A 17,203-nucleotide genomic window follows, 5' to 3' on the forward strand; every position below is an offset into this window, starting at 1 on the left:
AGTACATTTAAGTGACCCCAAAAGTTCTACCAGAAAACTACTAAGCCTGATAAACAACTTCAGCAAAGTGGCTAAATATGTAAAATTAACTCAAGCAGATCAGTAGCCTTTCTCTATTCAAAAGATAAACAGGCTGAGAAAGAAATTAGGGAAATGACACCCTTTACAATAGTCACAAACAATATAACAAACTTTGGTGTGGCTCTAACCAAGCCAGTAAAAGATCTGTATGACAAGAACTTCATGTCTCTAAAGAAAGAAATTGAAGATCTCAGAAGATAGAAAGCCCTCCCATGCTCATGTATTGGCAGGACTAATATTGTAAAAAATGGCCATCTTGCCAAGAGTAATCTACAGAGTCAATGCAATCCCCATCAAAATTCCAACTCAAATCTTCACAGAGTTGGAAAGAGCAATTTGCAAAATCATTTGAAATAACAAAAGACCCAGGAGAGCAAAAACTATCCTCAACAATAAAAGAACTTCTGGGGGAATCACCATCCCTGAACTCAAAGTATACTACCGAGCAATAATGATAAAAATTGCCTGGTATTGGCATAGAGACAGACAGGTAGATCGGTGGAATAGAATTGAAGACCCAGAAATGAACCCAGACACCCATGGTCACTTGATCTTTGACAAAGGAACTAAAACCATCTAGTGGATAAAAGATAGCATTTTAAACAAATGGTGCTGGTTCAACTGGAGGTCAGAACGTAGAAGAATGCAAATCAATCCATTCTTATCACCCTGTACAAGCCTCAAGTCCACGTGGATCAAAGACCTTCACATAAAACAGATAAACTGAAACAAATAAAACAGAAAGTGGGGAAGAGCCTTGAACACATGGGCACGGGGAAAACTTTCCTGAACAGAACACCAATGGCTTATGCTCTAAGATCAAGAATTGACAAATGGGACCTCATAAAACTACAAAGCTTCTGTAAGGCAAAGGACACTGTCAATAGGACAAAATGGCAACCAACAGATTGGGAAAAGATCTTTACCAATCCTACAGCTGATAGAGGGCTAATATCCAATATATACAAAGAACTCATGAAGCTAATCTCCAGAGAGTTAAATAACCCTATTAAAAATGGTCTACAGAGCTAAACAAAGAATTCTCAGCTGAGGAATATTGAATGGCTGAGAAGCACCTAAAGAAATGTTTAATATCCTTACTCATCAGGGAAATACAAATCAAAAGAATCCTGAGATTCCTCCTCACACCAGTCAGAATGGCTAAGATCAAAAACTCTGGTGACAACAGATGCTGGCGATGGTGTGGAGAAAGGAGAACACTCCTCAATTGTTGGTGGGATTGAAAGCTGGTACAACCACTCTCAGTCTGGAGGTTCCTCAGAAAATTGAACATAGTACTACCTGAGGACCCAGTTATACCACTCCTGAGCATATACACAAATGATGCTCCAACATAAAACAAGGACACATGCTCTACTATGTTCATAGCAGCCTTATTTATAATAGCCAGAAGCTGGAAAGAACCCAGATGTCCTTCAACAGGACAAAAACAGGATACAAAAAAATGTGGTACATCTACACAATGGAGTACTACTCAGCTATCAAAAACAATGACTTCATGAAATTCATAGGCAAATGGATGGAACTAGAAAATATCATCCTGAGTGAGGTGACCCAATCACAAAAAACCACAAACGGTATGCACTCACTGATAAGTGGATATTTTCCCAAAAACTCGAATTACCCAAGATAAAATCCATAGACCACATGAAATTCAAGAAGAAGGAAGACCAAAGTGTGAATGCTCAGTCCTTCTTAAAGGGGGCAACAAAAATATTCACAGCAGGAGATATGGAGACAAAGTTTGGAGCAGAGACTGAAGGAACAGCCACTCAGAGACTGCCCCACCTGGGGACCCAGCTGATATACATACAGCCATCAAACCCAGACAACAATGCTGAAGCCAAGAAGTGCTTGCTGACAGGAGCCTGCTAGCTGTCTCCTGAGAGGCTCTGCCAGAGCATGACAAATACAGAGGTGAATCCTAGCAGCCAACCATTAAACTGAGAATGGAGTCCTCATTTGGAGGAGTTAGAAAAAGAATTTAAGGAGCCAGCCGAAGGAGCTTGCAACCCCATAAGAACAACAATACCAACCAACCAGGGCTCCCAGGGACTAAACCACTATCCAAAGAGTATACATGGACAGACCTATGGCTCCAGCTGCATATGTAGCAGAGGATAGCCTTGTTGGACACAAATGGGAGGAGATGCCCTTGGTCCTGCCAAGGCTGGACCCCCAGTGTAGTGGAATGTCAGGTTGGGGGGGCAGGAAGGGAGGTTTTGGGAGAGGGGGAATACACTCATAGAAGGAGGGGTGATGAGATGGGGGGGTTTATGGACAGGAAACCGGGAAAGGGGATAACATTTGACATGTAAATAAAAAATTCCAATAAAAAACAAAAAGCTGGAACTAAGTCTTGTGTTCCTTAATGTATAGGCATAATATGTATCTAAAATGAAGGTACAGTATATATTATGTTAACAAAATTTGTATCAATATAAAAAGATTTATGCCAATGAAAACCTCAAACCTGTATTAATATATAATAATCCACAGCATTGTAAACAAAATTAACTTTATTTGAGAATAGCAATAGCACTCAGTTGAATAGTAGATTCTATAATCTATCCTTTTATTCTGTTACTTCTATATGGTAATTTTATATTCCCTCCCTTTTCTTCTCAACTGTCTTCCCTTTATCTAAGAAAGAGAGGAAGGTAGAGAAAAGGAAAGGAATTATAGAAATCCTTGAGTCTAAGCGATTTTGTTTCCTCCCTGTTCAAGACCAGTTATTTGTAAATCATCCCCTAAATTGACAACATATGTTTAACTCATAAAATGACCAAAACCATCCACCCCAACTGAAAGGACTGGGACAATGACCTTCTCACAATTGCTCCCTGATGACTTGGGGCCCAAAGGAAATTGGGAAAATGATTAAGTCAAAGGAAAGCAGCTGGCATCATTTGTTGTCCAGTTTCTGTATGCTGAGAAAGTTCAGGCTTAAGTGAAGTTCTGACTGGATCATTCTGTAAGGCGGGATGAATTAAGATCATCTGGGGTCAACACCTTTCTGAAGCTATTCTGGAAGCAAGTCTCCTGAGGAATGGTATCAAAGCAGTCTGAGGCAGGATCAGGCATCCCAACACCCTCCAGGATGGATCTTATTAGGGGTGCTGCTTTTGAGGTCATTGTCTGAAAACATAATTCCTTACAAGTAATACATAGTTAAGTGCTAACAATGTATGGAATGTGCAAGGTGCACAATTCAGCCAAAGATGACTTTCTGTTCTTCAGTGAAGCAGATAAAAGACATCTGTCTTTCGTTAAAAATTAGTTTGGATTTTATATCAGATTGTAATATCAACTTTTATCTATCCCATTTAAAGGAGTGGTATGAAAGTCTTGAATATTTTGTAGTCAACAAGAGCTATTGAATAACAAACTTTTTTAATATCCCAGACAATCTCCAAGCTGTTCTTAAGTAGCAGAGTCAACTTATACATTACCTGTCTTGTTGAACTCGCCAATCTCCCTCTTTTTGTCTGTAACCAAAAGCTTCAGGGAGTCTTTCCTTGGTCAAATCTTATTTTCAACAATGTAGGTGGAAGACATAGCTTTTCTTTTCCTGCTGGAAAAGTGTAAAATCTCCCCAATATAATTTCTTTTCTTCCATTTTGGCATTAGGATATCTATAGACTGATCTAACTCAGCAATCCTTTCTAAAACATAGCATACCTTAGCAGTTGTGCTATTTGTTTCAAATCATCTTTAGGAGATATCATATCCCCCTTCTATGAGCATTTCCTTCAAAGCCCTCATAAGTCATTTTTATAATGGCTTGACCTGAAGGACTGTAAGCTATATCCTAATAGACTTCATGCCATAATGACCATAAAATGCTTGTATATGTCTAAGCATCATCGGTTTTAATCTGTAAAAGCATCTCCAAGATAGTCATCATCTCTAATAAATGTGTACTCTCAAAATTGTCCTCCTCAGAACTCAAGGCAAAAGTCATTTGGAAGTCCAAAGTGTATCAATTGTATGATGTATCAACATATGTACATATTCCTATTCTCCAAACTCTATAAAATGAAATATATAATCTGTTGTGTGGCATTGCTTTAAGTTAGCATCAATACCTCCCAGTTTTCATCTGAGTCAGAGAGGACCCTGGCCTCTAGCTCTTCATCTACTCTCCCCATACCCAGAGGCAGCTTGACCCTTAGGAGCTCTGACACACCCAGGCTCTCAGGACTACAGGATCACAGGAGCACAAAAACAGCTGGACTCACAGGAATTCTGACACAACCAGGATCATAGGCTCACAGGAGGGACAGGCTCCAGTCAGAGAAAGCAAGGTCAGTTAACACCAGAGATAACCAGATGACAAGAGGCAAGCACAAGAATATAAGCAACAAAAACCAATGCTATATGGCAACATCAGAACCCAGTTCTCACATCACAGCAAGCCCTGGATACCCCCAACATACCTGAAAGGCAAGATTGAGATCTAAAATCCCATCTCATGAAGATGATAGAGGACTTTCAGAAGGACATAAATAACTCCATTAAAGAAATACAGGAGAACACAGGTAAAAAGTAGAAGCCCTTAAAGAGGAAACACATAAATAGCTTAAAAAATATAGGAAAATACAATCAAACAGGTGAAGGAATTGAAAAAACAGGCCAGGATACAAAAATGGAAATAGAAACATTAAAGAAAACACAAAGGGAGACAACCCTAGAGATGGAAAATCTAGGAAAGAGATCAGGAGTCACAGACAAAAGCATCACCAACAGAATACAAGAGATAGAAGAGAGACTCTCAGGCATAGAAGATACCATAAAAGACATTGAAACAAAAGTCAAAGAAAATACAAAAAGGAAAAAGCTCCTAACTCAAAACATTCAGGAAACCCAGGACACAACGAAAAGACCAAACCTAAGAATAACAGGTACAGAAGAGAGCAGAGTCCTGTTTCAAAGGGCCAGTAAACATCTCACAAACTGAATCCAAGACACTTCAAAATGATCATTCACCATGATCAAGTAGGCTTCATCCAGGGAAGCAGGGATGGTTCAATATACAGAAATCCATCCATGTAATCCAATATATAAACAAACTCAAAATAAAAACTATATTAATCATATCATCTCATTAGATGCTAGGAAAAAAGCCTTTGAAAAAATACAACAACCCTTCCTGTTACAAGTATTGGAGAAATCAGGAATCCAAGCTCCATACCTAAACATAATAAAAGCAATATATAGCAAACCAATAGCCAACACCAAACTAAATGGAAACTTGAAGGAGTCCCACTAAAATCAGGAACAAGACAAGGCTGCCCCCTCTCCCACTCTCTATTCACTATAGTACTTGAAGTTCTAGCCAGAGTAATTAGTCAATAAAAGTAGATCAAAGGAATACAAATTGGAAATGGGGAAATCAAGATACCACTATTTGCAGATGACAGGATAGTATATATAAGCAACCCAAACAATTCCACCAGAAAACTCCTTCAGCTGATAAACAACTTCAGCAAAGTGGCTGGATATAAAATTAACTCAAACAAATCAGTAGCCTTCCTCTACTCAAAGGATAAACAGGCTGAGAAAGAAATTAGGGAAATGATACCCTTCACAATAGTCACAAATAATATAAAATATTTTGGTGTGGCTCTAACCAAGCAAGTGAAAGATCCGTATGGCAGGAACTTCAAGTCTCTGAAGAAAGAAATTGAGGAAAATCTCAGAAGATGGAAAGATGCTCGTGGATCAGCAGGATTAACATAGAAAAAATGGCCATCTTATCAAAAGCAATCTACAGATTCAATGCAATCCCCATCAAAACTCCAACTTAATTCTTCTCAGAGATAGAAAGAACAATCCTCAAATTCATCTGGAATAACAAAAAACAAAAACAAAAAAAACCCAAGATATCAAAAACCATTCTCAACAATAAAAGAACTTCTGGGGGAATCCCCATCCCTGACCTCAAGCTGTTCTACAGAGCAATAGTGATAAAAACTGTATGGTATTGGTACAGAGACAGATGAGTAAACCGGTGAAATAAAATTGAAGAGCCAGAAATAAACCCACACACCTATGGTCACTTGATTTTTGACAAAGAAGCCAAAACCATCCAGTGGAAAAAAGACAGCATTTTCAGCAAGTGGTGCTGGTTCAACTAGCAGTCAACCTGAAAAAGAATGCAAATGTATCTATTCTTATCTCCTAGTACAAAGTTCAAGTCCAAGTGGATTAAGGCTCTCCACATCAAACCGGATGTGCCAAATCTAATAGAAGAGAAAGTGGCAAAGAACCTCAAACACATTGGCACAGGGGGAAATTTTCCTGAACAGAACACCTATGGCTCATGCTACAAGATCAACAATAGACAAACAGAAGCTCGTGAAACTGAAAAGCTTATGTAAGGCAAAGGACACTGATAATAAGACAAAATGGCAGATTGGGAAAAGATCTTCACCAAGCCTTTACCTGACAAAGAGCTAATATCCAAAATATACAAAGAACTCAAGAAGCTAGATGCCAAAACACCAAATAACTCGATCAAAAAATGGACTACAGAGCTAAACAGGGAATTCTCAATACAGGAATCGTGGATGGCTAAGAAGCACTTAAAGAATAAACAACATCCTTATTCATCAGGGAAATGCAAATTGAAATGACCCTGGGATTCTACCTCACACCAATCAGAATGGCTAAGATCAAAAACTCAAGTGACAGCAGATGTTGTCAAGGATGTGGAGAAAGAGCAACACTCCTCCATTACAAGTCGGACTCCAAGCAGGCAAAACCAGCCTGGAAATCAATCTGGCAATTGTTCAGAAAATTAGAAATAGTTCTACCTAAAGACCCAGCAATACCACTCCTGAGCATATACCCAAATGATGCTTCAACATATAACAAGAACACATGCTCCACTATGTCTATAGCAGCCTTATTTATAATAGCCAGAAGCTGGAAACAACCTGATGTCCCTCATCAGAAAAATGGATAGAGAAATTGTGGAACATTTACACATGCAGTACTATTAAAAACAATGACTTCATGAAATTCACAGGCAAATGGATGGAACTAGAAAATATCATCCTGAGTGAGATAACCCAATCACAAAAGAACACATATGGTATGTATTCACTTATAAGTGGATTTTAGCCTAAAAGCTCAGAAAAAACCACAACCCACAACCCATATGTAGCTTAAGAAAAAGGAAGACCAAAGTGTAGATGCTTCAGTCCTAATAGAAGGGGAACAAAATAATCACAGGAAGTAGAGGGAGGGGCATGGAAGGGAGAGGGGAGGGGGAAGGGAGGGAAAAGGGGGGCAGGATCAGGTACTAGAAGGGACAGGAGAGAACATCAGAGGGTCAGGAAATTGAATAAAAACATGTAGCAGTGAGGTATAGGGAACAGTGGGTAGCCACTAGAAAGTCCCAGACTCCAGGGAAGCGAGAGGCTCCTAGGAGCCAATGGGATGACTTTAGCAGAAATATCCAACAAAGGGAAGATACAACCCATAGAGACCACCTCCAGTAGATAGCCACCGCCCCCCCAGTTGTGGGATGGGGTCATCCACATATCTCAAAATCTTTAACTCAAAAATGTTCCTGTCCAAAGTAAAGACAGGGATAAAAAATGGAACAGAGACTGAAGGAAAGACCATCTAGAGACTGTCCCACCTAGGGATCCATCCCATCTGTAGACACCAAATGCCCACTAAGTGCTTGCTGACAGGAGCCTGGTATGGCTGTTCCCTTGTTCCCTGAGAGGTTCTACCAGCACCTGACCCATACAGATACAGATGTAGCCAACCATTGGACAGAGCCCAGGGGCCCCAATGGAAGAGGCAGAGGAAGGACTGAAGGAGCTGAAGGGGACTGCAGCCCCATAGGAAGAATCTATCAGCTCACTGGACAACTCAGAGCTCCCAGGGACTAAACCACCAACCAAAGAGAATACACGGAGGGAGCCAGGACTCCAGATACATATGGGAGAAGACGATGGCCTTATCTGACATCAGTGGGAGGGGACAGAGGCTTGATGTCCCAGCATAGGGAGATGCTAGAGGGTTGAGGCATGTGTGGGTGAATGGATGAAGCACCCCCATAGAGGCAAAGGGGAGGAGAAACGGGGGATGGGATGAGAGATTTGTGGAGAGGTAACTGGGAAGGGGATATCATTTGATATGTAAACAAATACAATGAATAATTAAAAATATACAGCCAGTGGACTCTTACCCATTTACCATTATAAGACTACAAAAGGACGTACATGTTGTATTATTTTTTCTGGAATGTTTTCAGAGTACCATCCTAGAGAACTTGTCTCACTTATGTCATAGTTCTCCAATTTGTTTACCATAAAATACAGTATAATTTAAAAAGTTAGCATCAATAAACAGAATCTAGATTCTTAACTCAATACCGTATCTCTAACCTCAAACTTCTCCCTAAGCACTTGATTTTACCAATTTTAAGTTTAACACTTACCAGTTCAGCTGCCTGGGGCTTTTATTTTGTACTTTGTGTTGTTGTTAGCCCAGCCTAGCTGTTCAGATCGCTCAGGGCTCCTGGGCTCCAGCCGATCGGGACCTGGCCAGGATTTCCACCCTATCTCACTTCTGTGCTGCTTCAGGCTGAGCCCTCTGTAGCTCCCTTAACTGTGCTGAGCTTGGGAGACGTCGTAGCTGTTATGCCCTCAGCCTTTGATGTGCTCAGGTGCCTCAGTTTCCTCAATCTTCCTGCACAAATCTCTCACCTAGCTTTCTCCCAGAAGTCTGCCTCCCAGATGCCCCACCACCATTTCCTGGCTAGGCCATAGGCCATCAGATTTATTTTTGGCAGGTACCACATCCATGCAAGTATCAGATACAGGTGACAGATCTAGGAAAGAACCTTCTTACTATTTTGCTAAGTGGACATAGTATTAAGTCAACTTATTATGCTCATAGAATAACCCTTCTCTGAACCCTCATCTGAGCAGCTTTTGTCTACGGGAGGTGGCAGTTAACACAGAGACCCACAGTGAGTCAAAGTTCAGAGAATAAGAGACGACAGAATGTTCAACCCCAAATGGGACACATACAAGACACCCATCCTCCCAAGGCTTAGGGATCATTGTGGATGAGGGTGCAGGCAGACTGTAAGAACCAGGGGTAATGGAAATGGTCTGTCCCTGGCATAGCAGAGCAGTTGCAAGTGTGAACTCATGGCAGGTGTCACAGCATGCACGAGGCCCATGCAAGCCAGGCAAATCCCCACCGCAGTCAGGGACCACTGGCAACTGACAGCTTCTGAGATAGAATGGTTTTCTTAGAGTTTGACCCCTAGTTAGGTCCAGTGTGTATACACATCCAGAATAGCCAAGACGCACCGATTGGATCAGTGGTCCTAAAAGAAAAGGAGGCTACAGAGCTGAGTAGGTAGGGGAGGGAGGTAGAGTTGGAAGGAACGGGGAAAGCTGCATGAATAAGATCCAAACTCACTCAAAGGATTAAAAATAGGAAGTAAACAGCAAGCAGTGAGATCGCACAGCCAAATCCGCTCAGCTCCTTCAGCTTACAGGGTTCTGTAGACAGCGGTCTCTAAACTGGATGAAGAGTTGACCCATACCTTAAACACAGACATTAAGAACATCTCCCATACAGAGAAAAGTCTTATAAACACTTGAGTTTCACTTTGTGATGATTTTGTGTGCAACTCCCTTGCAATAAAACTTTCTAACTTTATTTTTAGAATTTCATACTGTATATTTTTATCATTTTCTTTCCCGTCTACCAACACTTTCCAGAACCTCCTCTTGCCCTACTCACCTTTCTCTCTTAAAAAACAAAAACAAAAGAAAAAAAAATAACCACAAAAAACCATGAGCATCCCTTTGTTTTACTCAACTACTCCTGAGCACAGGGCCTGCCCTGGAATGTAGTTGATATACTTAGTGTCTTTCCTTGAAGAAAACTGGTTTTCCTTTCCCAGCAGGGATCAATTGCAAACGGCTTCTTGGTAAGGGTGGGACTTTGTATCCCCTTCCTGGGTCCAGTGCTGAGACTTGTGTCTAGAGTGAGCCTGGGTAAATCTTGTGTGTGTGTGTGTGTGTGTGTGTGTGTGAGAGAGAGAGAGAGAGAGAGAGAGAGAGAGAGAGAGAGAGAGAGAGAGAGAGAGAGTTTTTTGGAGTCCTGTATTTTTATACCTGTTTGTGTTTGGTTTTGGAGACAGGGTTTCTCTGTGAAACAGCTCTGCTGGCTATTCTGGAATTCACTTTGAAAACCAAGCTGGTGTCAAACTCACAAAGATGCTACACACACACACACACACACACACACACACACACACACACACCCTGCACCCCCTGCCTCCACCTCCCAAGTGCTGGGATTAAAGTCATGTACAGCCACACCCAGCTTCCACTTCTTAAAATCTTTTCTCCCTCCCTGAGGCATTCGGATTCCTGAACCTGGAGTAGAAGGGTGTGATAAAGACATCCCATTCAGACGCGAGCCTCTGTGCATTATCAGTTGTGGGGCAGTGTTAATTCCCATCTGCGGCAAGAAGCAGCATCTCTGGTGAGAGCTGAGGGACGGATACACCAACCCATGAGTACGTGGTGGTCATCACCGACCCATGAGTACGTGGTGGTCATCACCAGGGTTTGTATTGTTGGATTTGTTTCCCCTTGGCCCATGGCCCATCTAGGCTGAGATTCTTGGCCTCGTTAATAATACCAGGTATGCATTCCATCTCATGGACTGGGCCTGAAACCCAATTTAAAAACTGGTTTGTTACTCTCATCGCATCTATGCCACTACAGCGGCCATGACCCTACAGACAGGTCATTACTACAGCAGCAGTGGGCACACCCTACAGACAGGTCATTACTACAGCAGCAGTGGGCACACCCTACAGACAGGTCATTGTTATACAGCAGTATACATATCCTACAGACAGGTCATTGCTACAGCAGCCGTGCACACACCCTACAGACAGGTCATTACTACAGCAGTCATGCACACACCCTACAGACAGGTCATTACTACAGCAGCCATGCACACATCCCACAGACAGGTCATTACTACAGCAGCCATGCACACACCCTACAGACAGGTCATTACTACAGCAGCCATGCACACACCCTACAGACAGGTCATTACTACAGCAGTCATGCACACACCCTACAGACAGGTCATTACTACAGCAGCCATGCACACACCCTACAGACAGGTCATTGTTACACAGCAGTATACATATCCTACAGACAGGTCATTGTTACAGCAGCCGTGCACACACCCTACAGACAGGTCATTGCTACAACTATAGGTTTTGTGGCTAGGGAGATTGATGAGAACTTTTCTCCCACAGGATAGAACCATCCCACCCTGTGGGGTGTACCCTAAAGACTCTACATCTTATAACAAAAGACACTTGCTCACCTGTGTTCATTGTTGCTCTATTTATAATAGCTAGAAACTGGAAATGATGATGTTCATCAACTGATGAATGAATAATGAAAATGTACTTTTACTCGATGGAATATTATTGAGCTTTCAAGAACTATGAAATTATATGTGTAAAACCCTTTTTAATTTAATATCCATATATAGGATAAAACATGCAGTGCTTGTCTTTCTTGATCTGGATTACCTCATTCATGATAATTATTTCTAGTTCTACTCATTTAGCTGCAAATTTCATAATTTTGTCCTTACAGTAAAGTTTTAATAATTTATGAAAAAGAAAGTTGATTTGAATATAGATTGGTGTTAACTGAAGGTGGGTAGAGTAGAGTGGAGTGGTAAAAGGAAGGCTGCATTTGATTGATGCATGCTGTAAATGTGAAGGAAAATATCCTACCAAACCATGGTAGCATTATTAATGAATGGAATGTTAATCAAAAATAATAAAGAAAAGAAAAAATATGAATACACTTGCTGAGAAATGGATCCTATAAATAAAATATCATGCCCACATTAAATTAAACAATAAAGCTATGGACATTAGCACGACAGCCGCTTTTATGTCAGCTTGATACATGGTAAGAGTCATCTGAGGGGAAGCGACCTCGATTGAGAAACTGCTCCACAAGATCCGGCTGCTGGCAGGAAAGTCTATAGGACAGTTTTCAATTAATGATTGGTAGGGGAGGGCCCAGCCCACTGTGGTGAAGACATCCCTGGGCTGGTGGTCCTCGGTTCTATAAGTCAGCAGGCTGAGCAAACCATAAGGAACAAGCCAATAGGCAGCACTTGTCCATAGCCTCTGCATCAGACCCTGCCTCCAGTCTCCTGTCCTGACTGTCTTCAGTGAGAGCTGTAATACGAAAATATAAGCAAAATAAACCCTTTCGTTTCCAAGCTGTTCTTGATTGTGGTGTTTTAACAGAGCAGTAAAAACTCTAAGACATTCAGCATGTTTTAAAAAAAGAATAGACCTTAACCCATTAACCCAAACTGGAGAAAGATAGCTGAGCAGTTAAATACACTGCCTGCTCTTCTCGTGGGCCCAGAATCAGTTCCCAGCACCCACATGACAGCTAAATGCTGTACATAACTCCAGATAAAGGGGATAAAGTGGTGTCTTCTGGGCTTTGTGGGCACCACAGAAATATTACACACATACATTCAAAATATCCATATGCATAAAATTTAAAAATAAATCTTATCTTTAAAAAAGTGTAAACTGTCACACAGTGAAATAAACTTTGTGACTCAAAATTATATAACTTTTAATTAGACAGCACAGTCGAATAGAGAATGCAGAAGGCCACCATGCTGAAGGTAAGTGATTTCTGACGTACTTTGTAAAACTTGTGTTATGTGTGTTCATATATATTCAAATAGAGACTTCATTTCCAAAGTATGTTCTGTAGTGTGGATCCTGGCCAAAAAACCTTGAAAACCACCAACTCCAGTAATATCCCAAGAGCTGGGGTTCTTAGGCTCATCTGAGACAGGTGCGAGAGCACCAAATTCAAGATAATTTAGTGAGCACTTACTTCTGTCTGTAGTCACCACCATCCTACCAACAGATCGGGACACACGGAGAAAAGTATTGCACTTCACTTTGCTTAATTTTACATAGATTTCATTTGCACTTTTAAAAAATGAGGGGTGTGAGGGTGTGTGGGTGGGGCTGTGGTGACAAGTGTGACACAGCTGAGTACCGTCACACCCAATGCAATTATGCTTTGCAAAAACAGGATAATGGTGATGGTGCCAGCTAAAATGGAAAACAAAATAAACATAACATTGTAAATGTGTGTCTGCATTTGAACTATACTTTATTTAATTCCATATAGTGAACAAAAAAGTAAAATCGATTCGATGGACCACATATAAAATAAGAATGTGGGTCACACATACAATATAGTAGTCCCACGTGGGTTCACAGAGCTGATGGACCGAGCCTCTGGTGCTCACCACTCGGCTTCACCAATGGCCTTTGCAAACACATAGTCTCTCCCTCCAAAGCACATGACTCCATCTTTCAAGTAGAATTTCCATCTGTTCTTACTCCGGTGAATCTGGAAAGAGAAAGATGCTCTGAGTCCATAAGCTAAATGATCGCTTATATCTTTGAAGCAGCAAACTGGACTATGCTGGCCCTGTATGTAAGACCTTCGCAAGATAGCCTATCATCCTTCAGCAAACATTTGTGTGGGACGGTGTCTCTATGCGGGTGAGGGCAGGCACAAGATAGGGCAAGGCCTGTGATTGGACAGGGAATACGTAAGGCGGGCACAGAGTTTGGGAGAAGAAGGAGGAAGAAGAACCAAGATGGAGGCAGAGAAGGACGACCCAGATCTGTGTGGCCTTAAAGGGCCACAGGTAGTTATGAGTATTTTATAAGGGATGGATTTTTACAGGACAATTTGTCTTATGTAGGTGGACAATTTATATCAATATTAACTTATTGTTTACTATGTAGATGTTTTGTGGAATAAGAATTACTGATACAAATCTGATAAATTACAGGCTATTGAGTTTTGATGTTAATGGGTTACTGGGAGTTGTGACTATAACCACAGGGAGCGTATGCTGGGACTGTGAGCAGAGTCTGCGGCAAGAGAGCCTCGAGATAGGCAGATGCTATATGGAACTAGCGTGACAGCGACCCGCCTGGGAACTAGATGGGTGGTGAGATCAGGGCACAGAGAGTAGCCAGCAGCAACACGGGATGGAAATTGGGAACTCAGCGAGTTGGGTTGAGATGGTTTTTACTGATTGAGATAAAAGGACGCAATGAATGCCATGTGGCAATAGCATGGGATGGTGAGTTCAGTTTTTAATATTTACCACTACACATTTAAGTCCCCATAAGTCAAATACTAACACAAGTACTAGAGAACGGTCAGTCATACACTCACTGTGAGGACTGTCTCTCCTTGGCAAAGTGTCAGTGATCAGCTCCACTTAGACCCAGGTCTGTGGACTGCTCAAATCCCTTATACACAGGGTTTTGTGTGTTACATACAACCTATTCCATCCTCCTGGAAGATTTATATAATGTCTAGGTTTTTCATATCAGCCAATGCAATGCAAATGCTTTCAAGTAATGGTAATAATTGTTGAAAAATAGTGACCAAAACTAAGTCTGCACGTGCTCAGCAGACACGTAATTTTTCAAATGTTTTCGATCCACTTGGTAGAATCCACAGAGAAAATTGCAGATATAGAGAGATGACTGTAGACTTTAATGTATTATGAAAGTAAAAACAATTCCTGCTTTGAAGAGTTTATATTTTAATAGAGAAGGAAATCAAAGTCTGATCATTTTTTTCTATCTATATACCATTTTAGAAAGAATAAGGTGATTTTGTAAAGAAATGGTATATATATATACATATACATATATATATTTCAATTAAAAACATTATTTTCTGTTTCCTTCATGTATATCAAATTATGATTAAAAACACCAAAGATATTAATATTCACTTCATGAATGTTAGGTTGCCACGGATCTGAATGTCATGTGACAGGAAGTAGCAGAGATGTGGGCATCCCAGACAATGCTCGTGAGAATGTCCCATGCACATCCATCATCCCTTTATTTCTCTGCTCAGTGCCAGGCTGCACTCTGAATGCCTGCCTCCTGTCCCTACCTCTGCAGTACAAATCATAAAGCCCCATGTCAAAGGCCAACATCACCCACAACGGGTCATGAAAAGTCCCAACAGCAAATGACTCCTTGTATTTCCTTGCTGCTGTAGGCCTCTCTGTCTGCCACATAGCTTACAGTTTGATTCCTGTGCTATCAGCATTTGCTTTATCTGTCACACTGTTCTCATACCTGGCTAGCCTGCCATCTTACCATGTGTGATTTTTTTTTTTAATTCTGTAAGAAATGCTGTGTTTGAATAAGACTGCTACCTTCTTAGGACGAAGATTATCACTTAGGGGCTGATAGGCACAGCTGAATGGGGCCTGGGGTGTGACAAAGCACTTGCCTACATGTGCGACATCCTAGGTTCAATCCCCAGAACCACTGAGAAGGGGGTAGGGACAGATGATCACTTTCAAGAGTCACGATCCCACACATGCACAACGGAAGACCCAAAATACACCCTCAAAACTTTACAGAACGGGGCTGCAGATAAAAGCGCTTGCCGTGCAAACATGAGGACCTGAGTTTGAGACCCAGATCCACATTAAAAGAAGCTGGGCAGAGTGGTGCACACTTGTAATCCCAGTGCAGGGGAAGGCAAACACAGGCAGGAAGACTGGCAGCTGGTGGCCAGTCAGCCTAGACCACTTGCTTAGCTCCAGTCCAATAAAAACACCCTGTCTGTAAAATTAAAATATACATTTCCTAAGAAATAACAGCAGAGGTTACCCTCTGACCTCCATGCACATGGACATGCGCACTGATACACACATGTGCACCCACACAAATGTGCACATGACGTATACATACACAAAGAAATCCTTTACAGAATTAAACAGCTGCTTCATGAGTCACTTGACTTCCAGAGAATTCCCCATCATATTTCACACTATTTTATAAACCTCCCAGTATAAGTTCAATTAATAAACTCACAGTCCAAGATGTGAGCACAGTACCTTATCATACTGACAGACAATTACATTATCTGTGTCAAACAGGTCTGGCGCGTCCTGCTCACTGACATCATCTCCAGAATTTAGGGGATCCTAAAGATGAAAGATGATCACATTAAGGGATTTCATGATGCTTCAAATTTTTGTAAAGATAGAAAGACTTAGAAGTAGAGGGACCTGAAGAGACAGAATAGTATTTCTGCTTTAAGGTCAAACAACCTCACTTTGACTTCCAGCTTGACCACTTGTTAATTCATGCTGACCTTGGGCAAATTCCCCATGTCTCAGTTTTCTCATCTCTGGTACCACTGGTACCAATCTAGTAAAGAGTTAAAGGGTAACTCAGATAGGACATGAGTTACCACAGGCAGATACGTCATGTGCAACCCCAAGTGCACATCAACAGCCCTCACAAATGCAAAACCACATTCTACCCAAACATCATCACACTTATTAGATAGAGGACAAAGATTGCCTCTCCCAAGCCTTCTACCAAGACGACTTAAAAAGCAACAAACATAAATCCAATACCTAACCACTTAATACCCATTTGAATTACAGTTTAAAGTTGAAAGGTTACGGGTCCTGCATATGAATCACTCTGATTTTACAAGAGCAAAGACAAGGTTAACCTTAATCAGAAATGTATCCGGCTGTGCGGTACAGGGAAGCACAAATCCTCTCAGGTAATAAGCCAAGACTCAGCTCAGAGGAGCGCCCGCCTCACCTCTTCTAGGGTGTCTATTTGATGGTCCTCGTTGTCACTGCTGTTTGCAGTTGAGTCTTCATTTGACACGCTGTCCACTTCTTCCTCAAGCACCTTAAGGTCGCCGGCTTCAATGATCCCCGGAAATTCATTCTCATCTGCGTCCCTTATGCTTCCCCCCTCTTCAGCAGAAGAGTTGTCGCCGGTTCCATCTATTTGAATTATTTCATTAATATCATCATCGGTTACCTGAATATTCAGATCCCTCTCAGAAGTACAACTCTGCAAACAGAAGAGACATGGTCAAGTTCTTCAAGCTAAATGAGGCATTAAAACACTGATTGTGGATCTGGATTGTGAATGATTGGCCAA

The 17,203-nt window shown here is 41.3% G+C and overlaps 1 protein-coding gene across 2 annotated transcripts in view; it reads right to left on the bottom strand.

Moving 5' to 3' along the window:
• Positions 1-13,329: 13,329 nt before the first annotated feature.
• Ston1 (stonin 1) overlaps positions 13,330-17,203 on the bottom strand; it is an 84,168-nt gene continuing 80,294 nt past the window's right edge. The window contains exons 7-9 of one of the 2 annotated variants that reach the window (XM_032908701.1): positions 16,853-17,113; positions 16,129-16,218; positions 13,330-13,589 (exon numbers count right to left, since the gene is read on the bottom strand). In XM_032908701.1, the coding sequence (XP_032764592.1) occupies positions 13,482-13,589; positions 16,129-16,218; positions 16,853-17,113 (459 nt within the window). In that variant the 3' untranslated portion in view covers positions 13,330-13,481. The remainder of the gene's footprint in view (positions 13,590-16,128; positions 16,219-16,852; positions 17,114-17,203) is intronic. The other variant, XM_032908702.1, reaches the window with a different exon arrangement.

The sequence above is a fragment of the Rattus rattus genome, chromosome 7, assembly GCF_011064425.1.
Source record: "Rattus rattus isolate New Zealand chromosome 7, Rrattus_CSIRO_v1, whole genome shotgun sequence".
In the NCBI taxonomy this organism is placed as follows: Eukaryota; Metazoa; Chordata; class Mammalia; order Rodentia; family Muridae; genus Rattus; species Rattus rattus.